This window comes from Octopus sinensis, linkage group LG3 (genome assembly GCF_006345805.1).
Source record: "Octopus sinensis linkage group LG3, ASM634580v1, whole genome shotgun sequence".
NCBI classification, from domain to species: domain Eukaryota; kingdom Metazoa; phylum Mollusca; class Cephalopoda; order Octopoda; family Octopodidae; genus Octopus; species Octopus sinensis.
Genome location: NC_042999.1, coordinates 149,142,837 through 149,163,643, shown reverse-complemented (window position 1 = coordinate 149,163,643; position 20,807 = coordinate 149,142,837). Strand labels below are relative to the sequence as shown.

The following is a 20,807-nucleotide window of genomic DNA, read 5'->3' as shown; positions in this document are numbered from 1 at the left end:
TTCGCACTTTCCCATAAACGGCCGTAAGACTCTTTCTATTTATTGGATTCATTTGAGGACTTCTCCTTTGGATTATTGTGAACTTTTATCTCATTAGCTTGGACTTCTTAATTTATCTATGTATTTATGCAATTACTTATCCAACTTGGATTTGGGCACAGAATTACACTATTATATGTATATATATGTTTTTGTATGTTATGTGTTCGGATGCTTATAATGGCTTATATATGCCCTCTGTGTATAGATATTCGTCGGCTTAGATGAGGAGTATTATTGACCTTGGAACTTGTCTCTTTCAAATTAATACTTTAATCTAAGTGCTCAATAAATTGAGCCCTATGTTGTTGTTTCTTGAAAAGTGTTCACTTCTATATATTTTCATTACCTATATATCTATATGTGGAGGCGCAATGGCCTAGTGGTTAGGGCAATGGACTCGCGGTTGGAGGATCGTCGTTTTGATTCCCAGACCAGGCGTTGTGTGTGTTTATTGAGCAAAAACACCTAAAGCTCCACGAGGCTCCGGCAGGGGATGGTGACAACCCCTGTTGAACTCTTTCACCACAACTTTCTCTCACTCTCTCTTCCTGTTTCTTGAGTAATGCTGTGATGGACTGGCATCCCATCCAGCTGGGAGGAACACATACACCACAGAAACCGGAAAACCGGGCCCATGAGCCTGGCTAGGCTTGAAAAGGGCGACGAAAATATATCTATATAAATATATATAGATATATATATATAGAGAGAGAGAATTAAGAGACAGAACCTCCATAAAGTAATTCAATTAATAATGAAAGATATTATCTAGAATAAAATATAAATTTTAATATATTATTATTAATATTGTACTAAAAATTTCTATACTAAATAATACACATTAAAAAATACACATTAAAACGATGGCACACATTTTGTGACGATGTATTCAAATTGACAATATCAAAATCGATATATATATATATATATATATGGGTGGCATGAATATGTGTTTGTTTGTATCTCCTTGCATGGCATTGCATGGTAGCTATAAGTGATTGTCACTGTGATGCAAGTGGCATCATTCATATCCAATGTTTTCTGTGAGAAAATGACTGGCTACAGGAAAATATTACCTTACTTGGAAACAGATGAGAGTTGATGATTGTAGAACACATGTTTCTGGATCATTATACTTCATCAGCTCCAGACACCAAATGCTTCATTCATAGCCCACTAAGAACAACCATTCTTATAATTAAATAGCTTATAGTAAATATGCTGATATATGTAAAGCTTAGTCAAGCTGGAATTAATTAAAGAGAAGCAGATGAAGCAGCATTGAATAAAATATAAGTGTGACCAATTATATTTAACATAAAGATGACCAAGACCTTTGGTGATATACCCTACTTATGAAGACCCATCAAGCCAAGTGAGATCATAGTCATGGCTGATGCCGGTGTCACACCAATGGTACCCACTACACTCTTGGAGTGGTTGGCATTAGGAAGAGCATCCAGCCATAGAAGCCATGCCAAATCAGATTGGAATCTGGTGCAGCTCTCCAGCTTAACAGTTTTCAGTCAAACCGTCCAACTCGTGCCAGCATGGAAAGGGAACATTAAACGATGATGATGATTATGATGTGACAACACCTTCACTGTAGAAACTGTCTGAATAAAGAAACTTTCCTCACAGACAGTTTGTGTGGAAAACCTTGAGCTGATCGCCACTTGGGTTAATCAAAGTTAGCATCCTGTTATGACTGGGAATGTCTAGAAGTAATTATATTGACCTCAGCAAAGAACAAACACAAATACCAATGAAAAGAGAATGGGTGATAAGGCTTAAAGTTGCTATATTTGAGATTGTGGTACCTGGTGTGGGAGACCATGGATACTATGGTGGTTAGAGCATTGGTCTAAATTCCTTACAGTATTGTATGCAGTTACAGATTTTTACATTCTGAGTTCAAGTTCCATTGAGATCAACCTCACTTTCATCCTTGCAAACTTGATTTTAAAGAACCAATCAAGTTGATTCTACCCTTCCCACAAGTTTCAAGTCTTATGCCTATTTTAAAAATGAATTTTTTTTTTTCTTTCTTTTTATGTAAAGCTAGCAGTGTGCAGAATGCAACACCATCTTGTAATATCTGAAGGAAATGAAGGAAAAAGCGGTGAGCTGGCAGAAACGCTAGCATTCCGAGTGAAATGCTTAGCGGTATTTCGTCTGTCTCTATATTCTGAGTTCAAATTCCACCGAGGTCGACTTTGCCTTTCATCTTTTCGGGGTTGATTAAATAAGTACCAGTTACACACTGGAGTTGATCTAATCAACTTAATCCATTTGACTGTCCTTGTTTGTCCCCTCTGTGTTTAGCTCCTTGTGGGTAGTAAAGAAATAGGTATTTCGTCTGTCTTTATGTTTTGAGTTCAAATTCCGCCAAGGTCGACTTTGCCTTTCATCCTTTCGGGGTCGATAAATTAAGTATCAGTTGCATACTGGAGTCAATCTAATTGACTGGCCCCCTCCCCAAAATTTTCAGGCCTTTTGCCTAGTGTAGAAAAGAATATATGAAAGAAATGTAGAGCTCTTTGTAAGCTGTTGTCAAGCCCCACATCAGCCTATGGCCAATGGCCTGCCAGCCATAACTATTCAATTTTTCTGAAAGTATCTAGGACTACATCATTAATGTTCCAGTTTTTTTTTCTTTAAATTGGCAGAGTGTAATTTGAGAGAAATTTGATAGCTATTTCTATCACACTGAGTATCATGTAGAGCAGTCATGGGTAAAATACTGGTCACACGACTTTCTGAATGGCATGCCTCAATGAAAAATTACCTCAAATATATTCAGCGGTGGCCTACCTGATGATGATCCATGTCTCATGTGCTCCATCTAGTAATAGGCTTAAAAATAAGTTTTGGGGTCGATTTGTTTGACTAAAACCCTTCAAGGCAGTGCTCTAGCATGGCCACAGTCAAATGACTGAAACAAGTAAAAGAATATATATAGTGGCTGTGTGGTAAGTAGCTTGCTTACCAACCACATGATTCCAGGTTCAGTCCCACTGTGTGGTACCTTGGGCAAGTGTCTCCTACTATAGCCTCAGGCTGACCAAAGCCTTGTGAGTGGATTTGGTAGACGGAAACTGAAAGAAGCACGTCGTATATATGTATGTGTCTGTGTTTGTGTGTTTGTGTTTGTCCCCCCAACATCGCTTGACAACCGATGCTGCTGTGTTTACGTCCCCGTAACTTAGCGATTCGGCAAAAGAGACCGATAGAATAAGTACTAGGCTTCCAAAGAATAAGTCCTGGGGTCGATTTGCTCGACTAAAGGCGGTGCTCCAGCATGGCCGCAGTCAAAAGACGGAAACAAGTAAAAGAGTATATATATATATATATATATATATATATATATATATATATATATATATATATATATATATATATATGAACTTGTACATATTTGTATGTGCTTGTGTGTAAAATCTGTGAAAGATATTTATAGCTCCAACTATTCGGTCGTGTTTAATTCTGAACTAAAACAAACATAATCATGGAGCCAAGATTATAACTAGTCGATAAATCTAATCTAGAAGCCACTCCCCCTCGGAATTTCACTCTATAAAACTTTGAGTAATAACGGTGTAGTATTAAATTGTTTTAAACCGAGAGAATATAAATACATCCTACTGTTTCATAAATAACTTGCTCTCATCTATCCATCGTGTAACCTATACCTCACTTATCTGCCGTTATGTACGCACCTCTTTATTGTGTCTGTATGCGTGTAAATTTAATACCTTGGGAATTCTGAGAGCTTTTATTGTGAACGCAATAAGGTAATAATTTCAACATATTTCCTTAGAGAAATCTCAACAGCAATAAACATACCTTGCCAAGATAAGGTAAAGGGCAGTAACTCTCGTTTCTTGTGTTTCAATATTGCGTTTATAACCAGGCCATGCATTTTATGAGAGGGAAGGGTTGATCATATGAGACCAGGAGATACATAGCTGGAACTAAATTTATAGCCCTCGAAAGTATGAAAGACAGAATTCACAATATAAAGAGAGGTGACTAAATGCTCCAAGGCTCTAGAGTTAGTGTATTAATAACAGAGTTTTTAAAATAAACACATCGTAAAAGAGCTATTTTAGTCATCTAAAAGCATCAAAAGCGAAAAAAACAATTGAATTGATTTTATAATTGTTATTTTGAGATGTGAAAATTTTTGATGCACAACTAGCCAGGTCACTAACATCTTGAGAAATTAACGAAAGTGAATTTAACAGTCTTCATGTCATTTTCAATTAGCTAAATAACCTCTAAAATGGCCCTTTCGTCATTAATTCGTTCAGTTTCATGATACGGTCTCAGATCACATCACTTACGAGACAAGTGCAACTCCAAAACTTTTAGAAGACCAAATGTAATTTCTCTTCCTGTTTTAATAAACTTGTTAAATCCCACATTAATTGGTAATCGTTAAAACTAGAAGAGTTCATTGAACTGAGTCTTTCCCTTTACCCAGTTAATTAATCCTCCACTATTAAGGCGGAGAGCTGGTAGAAACGTTAGCACACCGGGCGAAATGCTTAGCGGTATTTCGTCTGCCGCAACATTCTGAGTTCGAATTCCGCCAAGGTTGACTTTCATCCTTTCGGGGTTGATTAAATAAGTACCAGTTACGCACTGGAGTCGATATAATCGACTTAATCCGTTTGTCTGTCCTTGTTTGTCCTCTCTGTGTTTAGCCCCTTGTGGGTAGTAAAGAAATAGGTATTTCGTCTGCCACTACGTTCTGAGTTCAAATTCCGCCAAGGTCGACTTTGCCTTTCGGGGTTGGTAAATTAAGTACCGGTTGCGTACTGGAGTTGATCTAATCAACTGGCTCCCTCCCCAAAAATTCCGGGCCTTGAGTAGAAAAAGAATTCATCCTCCACTATTTTCCTGGAAGAGAGTGACAAACACTGAGTTTTGAGTTCACTGACAGTGACATCAGTGCTGAATTAACCATTGAGCAAAATAAGCATGTGCTTAGAGTGTCAAGCGAAGAGGGACACCATAAAAATGGTGTACGACACAATGGTATAAAATCTTTCTCAGACAACAAAGAGTGAGTCACTTTCAGTTATAATGAATGAGGCAAAATTGATGAATAAAAACGTACATGGTTTAAACCCCACATTAGCCCTGATGGACAGATTTCTGGATATAGTTAGTTGTTGAGTGACAACCCATAATCAGTTATTGGATGGATCTTGTGCCGGTGGCACGTAAAAAGCACCCACTACACTCTCGGAATGGCTGGTGTTAGAAAGGGCATCCAACTGAAGAAACATTGCTAGATCAGATTGGAGCCTGGTGCACCTGTTGGCTCTCCAGACCTCAGTCAAACTGTCCAACCCATGCCAGCATGGAAAACAGACGTTAAACGGCGAGGAGGAGGAGGCAGAATCAGAGTGAAGGTTGGTAATGAAAACAAGATAGTGAAAAGTGCAATATTTTGGTCACATCACCAAGGCACAGAACTCTTGTGCTCCTATAAAAGTGGATAAAAAATGGTCTGCAGGTAACGAAGGTGAAGATTGAGCAGTGACATCAAGTGTTAAATGGTGAGGACCCTGGTGGAATGTACAGCAGCATCAAGAGGCCACAGTGTGTGCGTGTGTGGTGAGGAGTGAGGATCATATCTGAGACCCCCATCAACCCTCATCTATTCAAAAGGTATAACCATTGAGTAATTCAATTGCTTCAACTCTGTCAAAACTTCTAACTAATGAGAAACCCTACTACACCCTCAAACATGCTATGGTTTATCATTTGGAGTGTCATATGGTAATCTAAACATGTTGCTTTCTTTTTCGCTGTTAAGTGTTATTTAGCTACAGATGAGGCCAAACTGAGGATACTAACAATCAAAATCTGCAGTCCAACTACAACCATATTGCCTTTTGAAGATGGCATGGTTCAATCTGAAGAAAGTTTTTCTGCAATTGCTCATAAACTTTTAGAGGCTATCTCTTTGACATGTCCACAATCCAGTAGGTTCAGGTTTGTTGTTTGTTTGTTCCCTTTCAAGCCATGCCTGGCTCATAAGGGCCAGTTTCCCGGTTTCCTTGGCATATAGGTTCCCCACCTGGACAGGACACCGGTCCATCGCAGGTGAGCTGAAAGATGCAGGAGGAAACAGTGAGAGAAAGTTGAGGTGAAAGAGTCAGCAAAAGTTTGCCATTACCTTCTGCCGGAGTCGCGTGGAGCTTAGGAGTTTCGCTCATAAACACACACATCGCCCGGTCTGAGATTTGAACCTGCGATCCCTCGACCGCGAGTCCACTGCTCTAACCACTAAGCCATGTGCCTCCACAGTAGGTTCAGGTGGTAACCACAGCAGCCAGAACATGATAGTTCTGGTTCTTTTGCAATTACCATTATGTGGATGATGCCAATGTAAGATATGTTCACTTGATGATTCATTTTAATTGATCTTTGAATATAGAATCAACAGAAACGGTGAAATGATAATTATTTCAACTTACAAAATCAATATTTAGTGATGCTTCAGGACTGTATCTTCGAATTACATTTATCTGAAATATGAAAAAAATCTTTTTATACAATTCAGTTCCATTATTACAATCACAAATAAAATGAGACAATACTACACACACACGCACACACACACATGTATGTATGTATGTATGTATGTATGTATGTATGTATGTATGTATGTGTATATATATATATATGTATGTATGTATGTATGTACATATAACTGATAATGAAGAGGAAAGTGGAGATTTATTCACATCCAAAACTTTTTTATTAAAATGTTTTCTACAGCATAAATAACTCTGGCCTACATATGTTTCGACTGCAGCAATAGCACTTTGCTTTGTATGCATGTGTGTGTGTGCATATATATACATACATAAACCATTGTTGTAATTTTTTGCTTTTATTACATTACCTTATAGCACTGCTGCGAATCAGCCTTATAAACGACTAAGTTTATCAAACATGCCTGATTGAATGAGAAAGCTTCAAGCTTATCAACAGTTACAAGTGGTTGTGGGCTCCTGATGTGGCTTGCAAGTGATTATGTTTCTCATATTGGGGAGCAGCTGTATGACGTTTCATCAAGTGTCTATTAAAATCTTTTTTCAGGGATTGTTATTTCAAATTAAATCTTAAACCAAATTTTAATGAACATAACTGTCCCTTCAAAACTGAACTGGACTTCTCAATGGAACTCAATTCTACTGTTCATTTTAGTCATAAAGTTTATGAAAAGGCAATACAAAAGTTCTTTTGAGGCTCTCGAATCTTCAGCCTATGTATTCATATGCATTCAGATAATGAATTACCTGTCTGACTAATATATATTTCTCCACAATTCCTACATTTGATATAGTATATCAGACTTCTACTCCTACAGTTCATATTTGCATTTGTGCATATTTGGTTTTCCAGTCATTGTGTTGATATAATGACCATTCTGTATAAATCAACATATACCACAACATTTATCATAACACTTAGATATTGAGAAGATTTTATCACTGTTGTGATAAAATAAGTACCAGTTGAACACTAGGGTCAATGTAATCAACTTACCCCACCATTAAATTTCTGGCCTTGTCCCAAAATTTGAAACCAGTTTTAAATTTTGCTTTTGCCAACAATTGTTTCAAATTTTCCAATTGTCATTTAATTGGTAATTAAATCCTTTTACTAGTTCTTTTACAAGTTTCAGTCATTTCTTTCAAGTTTCCACAACTCCTCAGTATTCAAAGCCCATATTCTGCTACCACATAATATCACAGTTGGTACATAAATTTTATACAGTCTGCCCTTCACTCGGAAAGAGAAAGCCTTTGTTACCAGCCAAGACAATGGCTTCCTGAACTTTTCCCATCTCATTGTTACTTTGGCTACCATACTTTTGGAGCACCTCCCACTACACTACAGACCACCTAGGTAAAGGAAATAACCAACTACTTCTAAAGAGCTGTCCAGGTATTTGGAAGAATCTATTCCAATTGTGCTCTTTGTCTTTACTGCACCTATGCATTTGCTACTTATGAAGTCTGCCTTTTCTGGTAGTCTGCCATTAATTCTATTTTACTTCTTGTAAGTCCTTTTTTAAACTAGATACCGCACATGGAATTTCTTCCTACTCTTTTCTGCATACTGTGCATTACCATTTCCCTCCTGGTAGCAACATTCTGTCTTCATTTCTATTCACTGAAACTTTAGTTTTTCCTGAGATTATGTTGAGGCCTTTCCATTCCAGATTTTCCTTCTGAGACAGGACATTTATTCTCTAAATCTATTACAGATACAGCTTTAAGACCATCTGACAGGTTGGACATGATCTTGTGATCCAAGAAAAAGTAACCACAGTGCCTACTTCACTCATTCTCAGTTTTTTTTCTCTGGTTAAGGCCTCACCGAGACAATGACCAGTGACTGAGAATTTTGGAAATATGCTGTGCTTGAGAAGACCAAGCAAGTCAAGTGAAACCACAACCTTGTGGCCTAAGCCAGGGCGTTCCCATGGACTGTTGGCCTTAACCTCCTCTATTATAATAGCTATAATTAGCCTGGGGCTTAAGTAGAAGACAATTGCCTTCGGTGCCATGCAGTGGTGCTGAACCTAAAATCATGTGGTTGGGAAACAAACTTCTTAGCCACACAGCCATCCCTGCAAAGAGACAGAAGTTCTTTTAGCTGACACAAACCATCATTGATTTCCTCAGGCTCTAACCATATAACTTAGTGTTTAGGGTTTTGAACTCAAAATTGTTAGCTCATAGTTTCAATTACCAAGCTGAGCAGTGCATTGTGCTCTTGAATAAAACACTTCACTTCAGATTGCTCCAGTCCACTCAGCTGTAAACGGATCACCATTCAGAGTAAATATTGTGGTCTTTGTTACTTGTACCGAATGGAAATTAGGTAACTGCTTTTATGAATTCCAAGGGATCCTGCTGGGATTACATACTAATCTTTTATCTCCAATATTAAGATAATCTAAGGTAGTGAGCTGGAAGAATTATTAGCATACCAGATAAAATGCTTAGTGGCATTCCATCCATCTTTATGTTCTGAGCTAAAATTCCACCAGGGTTGACTTTGCCTTTCATCCTTTCACGAGCGGGGATTGATAAAATAAGTCCATCCCCCTCCTCACCATGGTGGGGACGCTGGCAACAGGTAGTATCAGAGCTATGCTGTTGGGAACTTCGGTTCCTGGTAGGGCCACCAAAGGCGGATTGGTCTGACACCGAGTGGTATTAGGGCCACAACCCGGCAGACAGGGCTCTGGTGAAAATCCTCGGAGTGTCCATTTCGGCAACCGGCGGCTCCTCAGTCGTTCTGTCCCTGCATCTGCAGACAATCTGCGGCAAATAGGATGTCTCTACATGCGGGATTGTTGGGGACCACTTGTGAAATCCACATATTCCCACGAAACTTCTTCCATGAGTAGAAGAAGCCGACTCAACCCACCCAGGGTTAATGTCACCACATGTACAAGTACAAGTAAGTACCAGTTGAACACTGGGGTCAGTGTAATCAACTTACCCCACCCCAAAATTGCTAGCCTTGTCCCAAAATTTGAAACCAGTTTTAAAATAATTAGCTGTCTATGATCAAAGGCGCTCCATTTATGGCCATCACATCTTTCAGTTTCTTATACTTTTTAAAATATACATCAACATTATCCATTGTATCCATCCCCGTTCCCTTTTAAGTTGGTAGAGTGTTACATGAGATAGATTTGACTGCTATTTCTACCAAAGAGGGCAAATATGCAGAGGCTCCCTATTGACTTATGAAATAGTTTGCTGGAAGAAGGAGGGGGGTATTGCTTTTTCTTTCTTTCTTTTTCTTTTTTTTTTGTTTTCAGTTTTACACTTTTCTATCGTCATGCAGCCAAAAACATTGTTGGCAACGTTCGCATGAAACGAGTAACATAACGGTAATTCTATTTGATCAATGAATTAATCCTTACTTGTCTGCAGCTTTAATTATAAATTTGTATTGGCAAAGTGTTAACTCATTACAGATCGCAGCTGCCAGCACAAGCAAAAGCCTCTAATAATGACTACTAAATATAAACAGTTTCATTGTAACTTCTGTTGAGTTTTAATAAGTATTCATATGAAGCTGTGTCTATGTGCATCTATGTATGAACCTTTCTGTATGTGTATGTATGCATAAGTGTGTCAATATATCCATGTACTGCAGAATTGCAAAAAGTTAATAATTACTTCCAGTTTCCCTAACACTGAATGAGATGAGAGATGAATCACCTCCTGGATAAGACTTAGCACCTATTCTTCACATAGGTGAGACGTGGAGGAATAAATGTCCATCTGACAGGTTGGACATGATCTTGTGATCCAAGAAATAGTAAATGCAGTGCCTACTTCACTCATTCTCAGTCTTTTTCTCTGGTTAAGGCCTCACTGAGGCAATGACCAGTGACCGAGAATTTTGGAAATATGCTGTGCTCTGAGAAGACCCAGCAAGCCAAGTGAGACCATAACCTTGTGGCCTAAGCCAGGGGTGTAACCAGCCCACTTATGCATACCTTCCCTTCATTGGACACTGCTTGCAAAGACCTGTTGGGGCATGTGAAATCAGAATCAAAATCAAATTCGATAACTGGCATTCATGCTAATGGAGCACTTAGAGCACCATCCGAGCATGATCATTGCCAGAGTGGCTAACTGGTGTTCGTGCAGGTGGCACGTAAAAAGCACCATTCAAGCGTGATCGTTACCAGTGCCGCCTTACTGGCACTTGTGCTGGTTTGCAGGTGACACGTAAAAAAAAAACACGATTTTCCGTAACCGTTGCCAGTACTGCCTGACTGGCCCTCGTGCAGGTGGAACGTAAAAGCACCCACTACACACTCGTAGTGGTTGGCATTAGGAAGGGCATCCAGCTGTAGAAACTCTGACAAATCAAGATTGGAGCCTGGTGCAGCCATCTGGTTCGCCAGTCCTCAGTCAAATCGTCCAACCCATGCTAGCATGGAAAGCGGACATTATATATAAATGATGATGATGATGATAATGAAGGAGCAAATAACACTAGCTCCCTCTATCCAATGGAAGTTGTACAATGGAAGCCATCATACAAAAGACATGACCCTTTGTAACAGTTATTTATGTATGAAAAAAGCCCTCAAAAACGCAATAATAGCATCACAAAAGAATTGTTAGCATCCATCAAAATAAACAAAATTGCAAAAAATGATGGAGAAAATAACACAAGCTCCCTCTACCTAATGGAAGTGGAAACCATCATACAAAAGACTCGACCCTTCACAACAATTACTTGTGTATGAAAAAAGCCATCAAGAACACAAAAGAATCGTTAACACATTAAAAGAACATAGGTCACAGTAAGACAAAATTAAATATACAGAGAGAGAAAAAAATGAGGATGAAGGCCTCATAAGTTCCCATGGAAACAGGGAAGCATGTATCCATCCAGAACTAAAATATGCTCAAGACCCTATGCTTAACAATCAACACACTAAAAATATACACCACAATAGATTAATCAGTTAACAATGAGGAAACTATATCAACAACAGCAATAAAAAAGAAGGAAATAGTAAAAGTGACCAGTGACCATCACAAAATCAATAAACATGGATCAATTGAGACACTTTCTCAAGCCATCAACCAACCAGACATCTGCAGGAAATTGAGCAAAATACAATACATATATATACATACAGATAGTTAGATAGATAGATAGATAGATAGATAGATAGATAGATAGATAGATAGATAGATAGATAGATGGTTAGATAGATACTCTCTCTCTCTTTTGCTTGTTTCAGTCATGTGACTGTGGCTTTGCAGGAGCACCGCCTTTAGTCGACCAAATCAACCCCAGGACTTATTCTTCATAAGCCTAGTACTTATTCTATCGGTCTCTTTTGCCAAACCGCTAAGTTACCGGTTGTGCTAATCCACCTCTGACAAAAGAGAAAAGTTGCCATATTCCCTTCCATATAGGCTAATTTTGATGAGCATAAAGTTATATGATCAGTTTATTGCCTAACACACCATTGTATTCCTTATGCAAAACCAATTGGTAAGATCAGCTGTGATGGATATTTAATACTATACATTTTGAGTAATATACCCACTCTGCTGACAAGTGCATCTTTCCCCTGAGTTATGGTCTCTTAGATGACTTACACACGTATGTATGTATATGTGTGTGTGTGTGTGTGTGTGTTTGCATGTGAGTGTGTGTGTGTATGTGTATGTGTGCGTGTGTGTGTGTATGTGTATGTGTGCGTGTGTGTGTGTATTTATATATATATATATATCATCATCATCATCATCATCATCGTTTAACGTCCGTTCTCCATGCTAGCATGGGTTGGACGGTTCGACCGGGGATCTGGGAAGCCAGAAGGCTGCACCAGGCTCCAGTCTTATCTGGCAATGTTTCTACAGCTGGATGCCCTTCCTAACGCCAACCACTCCGTGAGTGTAGTGGGTGCTTTTTACGTGCCACCTGCACAGGTGCCAGGCAAGGCTGGCAACGGCCATGGTCGGATTGGTGGATTGGTGTATTTTATGTGCCACCGGCACGGAAGCCAGTCGAGGCGGCGCTGGCATCGGCCACGAGTCGGATAGTGCTTTTTACGTACCACCAGACCAGGGATCCTGGCTGGTTCAATTCATCATTTAACGTCCATTGTTTATGTTGACATGGCTTGGACAGTTTCACCAGGGCTGGTAAGTTAAGGGGCTGCACCAGACTCCAGTCTGATTCGGCATGGTTTCTGTGGCTGGATGCCCTTCCTATGCCAACCACTCCAGGAGTGTAATGAGTGCTTTTGCAAGCCACCAACGCAGGTGCCAGTTGTGTGACACCAGTTTCTGCCACAACTATGATTTCACTGGGCTTGATGGGTCTTCTTCTCAAGCACAGCATATTGCCACACATCTCAGTCATTTGTCATTGCCTTCATGAGGCCCAGCGCTTGAAAGGTGTTTTTTTATGTGTCACTGGCACAGGTGCCAGTTACATGACACCAACATACTTATAGACACCACACACATATATATATATATATATATATACGTATATACATATATATATATATATATTATATATACATACATATATATACATATACACACACACATACACATGCACACACATACACACACATACATATATATATATATATATATATATATATATACTTCAACATATGGTGATGATACAAACACACACATTTGTGTATAGAGATAGATAGTCAGACAGACAGACAGACAGACAGAAAGACAGATATTTCCACAGAAGCAAACCGGAATAAGCAAAACAATCTAATTTGTTCAGTAGCCATGGCAACTGAATAGAGCAAGACCCTGTTCAGTCAAGTCTACAAATCCAAAACAGAAAAGAAAAGAAACTAAAAAAAATATAGCATATAAAATTGATAAAAAAAGAAAAAAGGAAAAACTTCTCAGAAAGGAAGGGATCTTCTATGAAAAAGAAAAAAGGAAAAGAAAAGAGAAAGCTCTGCAAAAAGGCAGAGGTAACTTCTACATGGTTGCTCAAACAGTAAGAAATAGCAGCCAAATTTCCGTCAAATCACATCCCAACCCTTTGAATTAGAATAGTACATGCTAGACACTGCAGCACTAGGCATGCTTCTAAAATGACTGGTTGGTCACTGTTATAAAGTCTTTGGTGGTCATGATCTTGGTTAACCCAGAGCAAAACAACAACCATAATAATTATACAGATTTCAAATTTTGGCACAAGGCCAGCAATTTCGAGGGTGGGGTAAGTTGATTCCATCAACCTCAGTGTTCAACTGGGTACTTATTTTATCAACCCCAAAAGGATGAAGGGCAAAGTAGACCCCAGCAGAATTTGAGCTCAGAACAAAAAGTTGAAAGAAATGGAAATGCTGCTAAGTATTTTGTCTGGCATGCTAACCATTCTGCCAGCTCACCACCTTAACCAAAATAATTATATTACTTACCAAGTAACACAATCGACCAAAGAACCCAATGGCACCTGGTACAAAGATGACCGATTCTACTACACATACAAGGAATAAAACTGGCTTCTGAAACAAGAAAAAGAAAGAAATTATTCAGAAATTCAATAACTATTCTTGACATAATGATACATCCAGGCTGGGATGAGACGATCAGCCTGCTAGAAATAGCAGTGAAATCTATCTTGTATCCAACAACTTTATCTTTAAAAATTGAAAGCAAACATTAATGTAATCCTAGGAATTTCTAAAAGATATAGGATGGTCACAGGTAGAGGGCCCTTGATTATAGGGCTGGAGCTAAACACATTGTAACAAGAACCTCATTGCAGATTTACCCTAAATTTTTCCTGTTAAAATGGTGAGTCCCAAAGTTCTGATTTTTCTGTTACCAGTGAAGTATCCTTGAGCAAGACTCTTCATTTCACATTGCCCTTGTCAATACAGTAGAAAATGAGTATCACACTGGTACTGGTGTACATCTCTTGCTTTCTCTCTCCCACCACACCAGCTGTCACATCATGGCTCCTGACACAATAGGTACACAAGAGCATGATTCAAGCCACCAAGTGGCACTTGCTTGCAAATCATAGTTAAGTTTTATATTTTTAAGCACTTAATCTTCAGTATTATCCAGTAGGGATGTCTTTGATGAAAGATTTAACTGTTTCATCACTGTTGTTATTTTAATAATCCTTTTCACAACAGGACTGAAATTTTGTGGGAGGGGCTAATCAATTACATCATCCCCAGTGCTCAACTTGTACTTATTTTATTGACTCCTAAAAGGATGAAGGGCAGAGTTGGTCTCAATGGCATTCGAACTGAGAACATAAGGAGCTGGGAGAAATGTTGCTAAACATTTTGTTTAGCACAGTACTGATTCTGTCACCTCACTACTGTCAAACATTATATTAAAAATAATACATTCCTAATTGCTAAAAACTTTTCATAATTAAGTAACATAAGTTCATCAAACATGATATTTTAAAAAATCATTAAGATCCTCCAAAACTTACTGTGTTGATGTTTCGGAAAAACCAATGTGTTCCTCCTACTGCTTCAATAATTCCACAAACTGTCAGCTAGAGAAAAAAAATAGGTTTAGTCCAATGGAATTACAATTAAATTTAAATTATTTTAATTTTTTGTTCAAAAACATAGTAAAATCTCTTGAGACATAGATCAGCTTAAAATGTTACACAATCTCAGGTTTGAAAAGAGAAAAGGGACTATCTGTCATTCATGAATCTCGAATCAGCATTAGCATATTAGCAACATTAACACATTAGCAACATTAATAATATTGGCAACATTAGCACATTAGCAAGTATACAATCACTTTTGATTTGAAGACCCAGAATTTAGTTAACCAAATAACTAGAGCCTCACCAGTAGCAAGGCTCCAGCTCAAGAGTTTATGTGTTTAGTGGGGTGGAGTATGGAGTTACCACTATTTCCAGTTCCACTTTGGTCCAAAGTGTTGGTACTGATCAAGGAACCCAGTTATGAGTCAAACAGAAAAAGATGTTCTTGTGACTTACATAACTCAGTGAAGGCCAGCTCCAAGACATATATCACAAAGACCAACTATTGTGTGGGCTGCCCTGATGTCACATGAACCAGTGTCCTTGTCAAAGAATAAATTTTGGAGAGCAGAAGACTAACAGAAAAAACTGTAACTAACTGTAAATAAAGAATAAAGACAAGAAACCGCTGCTGTACCTTTTTCAAGGAAAATCATTATTCTTCAGATTTTAGCATAGAGGTCCATAATTATTGATGCCTGTAAAACAGGCAAGGCACATGAAGAGAGAGATATTACTAGTAGGTACTTATTTTGCCAGTCTTGGAGACAAGAAATGCAAATTTGAACACAAAACTAAATACCAATATGCATTTTGTTCTACTCTTTGTGTTGGCCACATTTCTACAGGTTTTGTTATTGTAAATAACAAAAAATAATGATATACAGGGATTAATTAATCATACATATCAACAAAATGACTGGCAATATTTCAGTACATTACTTTACAGTCTGAAAAGAGACTGATGAAATAAGTACCAGGCTTTAAGAAAAAAAAGCTACTGGGGTCAGTTCATTTGACTAAAAATTCTTCAAGGTGGTGCCCCAACATGGCCGCAGTCTAATGACAAAAACAAATAAAAGATATTAGACATTAGTTTTATTATTATTATGGTTTGACTCAGATTTGGTCATATTCCTGGTAGGGATTATTTTTGTTGTTGTTAAGCAACAAGAAGGGTAAGGGTGATTAGGTGATGGTCTTGGGCTTAGAGGCGGGAGACCCCAGACCTTGAAAAAACAAAAAACTTTGGTCGTCTTGTAGTCGAGGGCTCTTTGTTGATGCCCGACACCACTGGGAGGTGGCCCTCGAAGTTGCTGGAAATGGAGATCTCCAGGTCCAAATTCTTGGACAGCTGGTAGGGATTATGTGGATAGTGGGTTACAACCTGTAACCTTATGTATCCACAAGTTTTCAGCTGTCTTTCAAGAGCCTAGAATCCTCCTGATAATTCTTCCTGTCCCTAAGAGACCAAACTTTCTGTAGGAGCTCTGCCAGACATTCTATTTGAATCTCCTTCAGCCATTTCTCTATATCACTACTTACTGTTCCCAATGCACCAATTATTACAAGTGCAACCATTACTGTTCGTACATTCCAAATTCTTCCTATTTCAAGTTTTAAGGGATTGTATATTTGTTTTCCGTCCTCTTTCTTTACGATCCTGGAATCAAATAGACATGATGGGTTGATAAATTAGCAACTTCACTTTTCCTTATCTATAATCATTTATCATCATCATTATTATTATTTGGCAGAATTGTTAGCACACCAGGCGAAATGCTTAGCAGTATTTTGTCTACTGCTGCATTCTGAGTTCAAATTCCGCCCAGGTCAACTTTGCCTTTCATCCTTTCGGGGTCAATGAAATAAGTACCAGTTACACACTGGGGTCGATATATTCAACTAGCCCCCTACCCGCAAAAAGTTTTCAAGGCCTTATGCCTAGAGTGGAAATAATAATAATAATTATTATTATTGTTATTAATTTCTCTTCATCACAGGTTTTGTTGGAGCTCCTGGAGTCTTGCATGTGCAGTGGGCTTATTACCTGCAGCCAATGGTACCATGCTATTCATTCTTTTTGGCTATTATTTTATTATTATTATTATTATTATTATTATTATTATTATTATTATTATTATTATTATTCAGTAGTTTTATTTTTATCACATGCTTTCTTTGCACTACTGAGCACAGATCTGTGTGCCTTAGGTATGTGCTGTGGTTTGCTGTGATGCTCTTATTTTTACTGTATTGAAAGTGTTTTACATAGGATGTGTGGCGCCTAGTAGTGCTATTTCCTAAATATTATATATACTTGTTTGTTCTGGTGTTTTTGTTATGTATTTGTCTGAATATTTTTTATCATACCTACTGTGATAAGAATTGTTTCTATTTTTAGGCTCTACATTTGAGTTACCTCTATTTCCAGATCTTTGTAATTTGAAAGTTACTCCATTTCTTTTAGAGAAACATCATCATCATCATCATCATCATCGTCATCATCATCATCATCACCATCACCATCACTATCACCATCATCATCATCCATCATCATCATCATCATCATCATTGTTATTATTATTATTATCTCCTTCCACTCAGGCAGTGAGCTGGCAGAATCATTAGTATGCCAAACAAAATGCTTAACATTTCTTTACATTCTGAGATCAAATCTTCCTGAGGCCAACTTTCCCCTTCATACCTTCAAAGCCAATAAAGTGCTTGTGTACTGGTGTTGATTGTAGATATATTGATTATTAATATCAACTTGACCCCTTCTTCTAAAAATTGCTGGCCTCAAGCCAAAATTAGAGAGAATTATTATCACTCTGCACTGCAACCCTAAAAAGTGCAGCAAATTTATGGTTTAAGGTCAATATTAGAAATCATTGGAGGGACATAATTGTTAGCCATCATCATCATCATCATCATCATCTTCTTCATCATCACTATTTTAACATCCACATTTCCAAGCTTGCATGGGTCAGACAGAATTCGTTGAGACAAATTTTCTGTGGATGAATACCATTCTTACATTATTTACATCATTTACGTTGGATAGATGTGTCCTCATCTTGTCTGTTACTACCACAATATTTTGGCTGATTTACTCCCCAACCTTCATTAGGTGTCCTGGTAGAATTTTGAACCCAGCCCTGGGTTCTCATTGTAATCATTGCCAACCCTCATCTTACTGACAGCGTCCCTGTATGTGTCTTACACACCTCTCAGTAATAGTAATTATTATTATTTCAAATTTTTGCCACAAGGGTAGCTTGGAGGAAGTGGGGATGAGTTGATTACATCGTCCCCAGTGTTCAGCTGGTACTTACTCTATTAACCCCGAAAGGATGAAAGGTAAAGTCGATGTTGGTGGAATTTGAACTCAGAAAGTAGCGACAGGTGAAATAGCGCTAAGCATTTCGTCCAGCATGCTAATGATTATGCCAGTTCATTGCCTTAAGAAGAAGAAGAAGAAGAAGAAGAAGAAGAAGAAGAAGAAGAAGAAGGAGGAGGAGGAGGAGGAGGAGGAGGAGGAGGAGGAGGAGGAGAGAAGAAGAAGAGAAGAAGAAGAAGAGGAGGAGAAGAAGAAGAAGAAGAAGAAGAAGAAGAAGAAGAGAAGAAGAAGAAGAAGAATCCTTTGTACTGTAGGCATGAGGCCAGAAATCTTGGGGCGAGAGGTTAAGTCAATTATACTGAGCCAAGTAAATAACTGGAATTCATTTCATTGATATCGAAAGGGTGAAAAACAAAGTCAAGCTCAGCTGAATTTGAACTCAAAATCATCATCATCATCATCATCATCATCATCATCGTTTAACGTCCGTTTTCCGCGCTAGCACGGGTTGGACGGTTCAACCGGGGTCTGGGAAGCCAGGGGCTGCACCAGGCTCCAGTCTGATCTGGCAGAGTTTCTACAGCTGGATGCCCTTCCTAAGGCCAACCACTCCGCGAGTGTAGTGGGTGCTTTTTACGTGCCACCTGCACAGGTGCCAGGGGGGTCCGGCATCGGCCACGATCGGTTGGAGCTTTTAACATGCCACCGGCACAGAAGCCAGCCAAGGCGGCGCTGGCAACGGCCACATTCAGATGGTGCTTTTTAAGTGCCACCGGCACAGAAGCCAGTTGGGGCAGCGCTGGCATAAGTAATAATAAAAATAGAGTTATAAAAGCAAAAGTTAGGTCGTTTATTTGGTAGAATAAAATCACTTTTGTTTAAAATGTTCATAAAATGAATTTCTCAATACTTACACAAAAAGAGCAAAAGAGGGCACCTCCAGCAAGTGCAGCAAGTACATGTTGGTTTTTTAGGTAGTCTAGACAAACGCTGGCCATAACAGTACAACTGAGGCTGAGAAATGTTTGCAGAATACCAAGTCTCAATAACTTGCTACATAGTAGGTCCATTCTTGCTCTGGGGCCTAACTGTAGAGGCCCCTTATCAGAAGGAATCACCGTGATGCCGTTATATGTATACTTTTATATATATGTATATATATCAGATGGTTATCTGCAATTCAGAACAAAAACATTATGATTATGACCATTTCTTCAAATATTTCATGTGAATTATAAATATTTCAATGAATACAGTTAGGCATTTGATGCATTTTTAGAATGACACTCATGACATCTGGAAACATTTTTTTCACACTCAGATTTGTTAAAGCATGGTATAAACTACCAACATCTCTTGTGTATTTCTCCATCACAACATATGAATGAGAAAGGAAGGGGGTGATAGATGAATAAGGAAGGAAGGGGTGATGGCAAACTTGGTAGTGGGATGATGGAAGTTCTATGGTGAAAAAAAAATCAAACAGCGTTTCAACTCTGTGTGAGTATATGTGTGTGTATATAAAAGGGAGATGCATGAAATAAACTACCAACATCAGTTTTAGCTATCACAACACTGCATCCTTCAACAATCCCATGCTTCCTAAAATCTACCATCACTACTGCTCACATACCTATACACCCATTCTTCTCTATGACTCTTTTACTGTTCACTTTTCTGTCTTTTTCTCTATACTCTGCATGCCCTTTTGGTTATTTTTGCTGTCTTTTCTTGATTTATTTTTGCTTTCTGCTCCCTCTTTTATCCTTTCCAGTGAGTTGTAGGATGCTTGAGTAATGTATTCAATAAGCCCATTATTATCTACTATAATAATACTCTTGTGTATTTCTCCGTCACAACATATGAATGAGAAAGGAAGGGGTGATAGATGAATGAGGAAGGAAGGGGTGATGACAAACTTGGTAGTGAGATGATGGAAGTTCTATGGTGAAAAAAATCAAACAGCGTTTCAACTCTGTGTGAGTATATGTGTGTGTATATAAAAGGGAGACATGTGAATGTGTGTGTGTGTGTGTGTGTGTGCAATGGAAATAGGATGAACATTCATTGCTGAAAAGAAAAATCAAACAGCATTTCAATTCTGTGTGAATATATGTGTGTGCATGTACAAGGGAAGTATGTGAATGTTTGTATTTGTGATTATTATGTACCTTATTTTGTACCTTATAATATAATATATATCTTGTCTGTGTGTGTGTGTGTCTGTATGTGTGTAAAAGATTACAACAGTCGTATTTTTCAACTGATCACACTGAAATTTTACACATAGGTAAAAGACATCACAGTGGGTGCATCAGTT

General features: G+C 38.3%; 1 protein-coding gene across 1 annotated transcript in view; it reads right to left on the bottom strand.

The window, feature by feature from the left end:
• Positions 1-20,807, bottom strand: part of LOC115209826 — an 84,307-nt gene that overhangs the window by 6,967 nt on the left and 56,533 nt on the right. The window contains exons 3-6 of the mRNA XM_029778387.2: positions 19,402-19,660; positions 15,076-15,141; positions 14,039-14,125; positions 6,537-6,587 (exon numbers count right to left, since the gene is read on the bottom strand). Coding sequence (XP_029634247.2) covers positions 6,537-6,587; positions 14,039-14,125; positions 15,076-15,141; positions 19,402-19,557 — 360 coding nt within the window. The 5' untranslated portion in view covers positions 19,558-19,660. The remainder of the gene's footprint in view (positions 1-6,536; positions 6,588-14,038; positions 14,126-15,075; positions 15,142-19,401; positions 19,661-20,807) is intronic.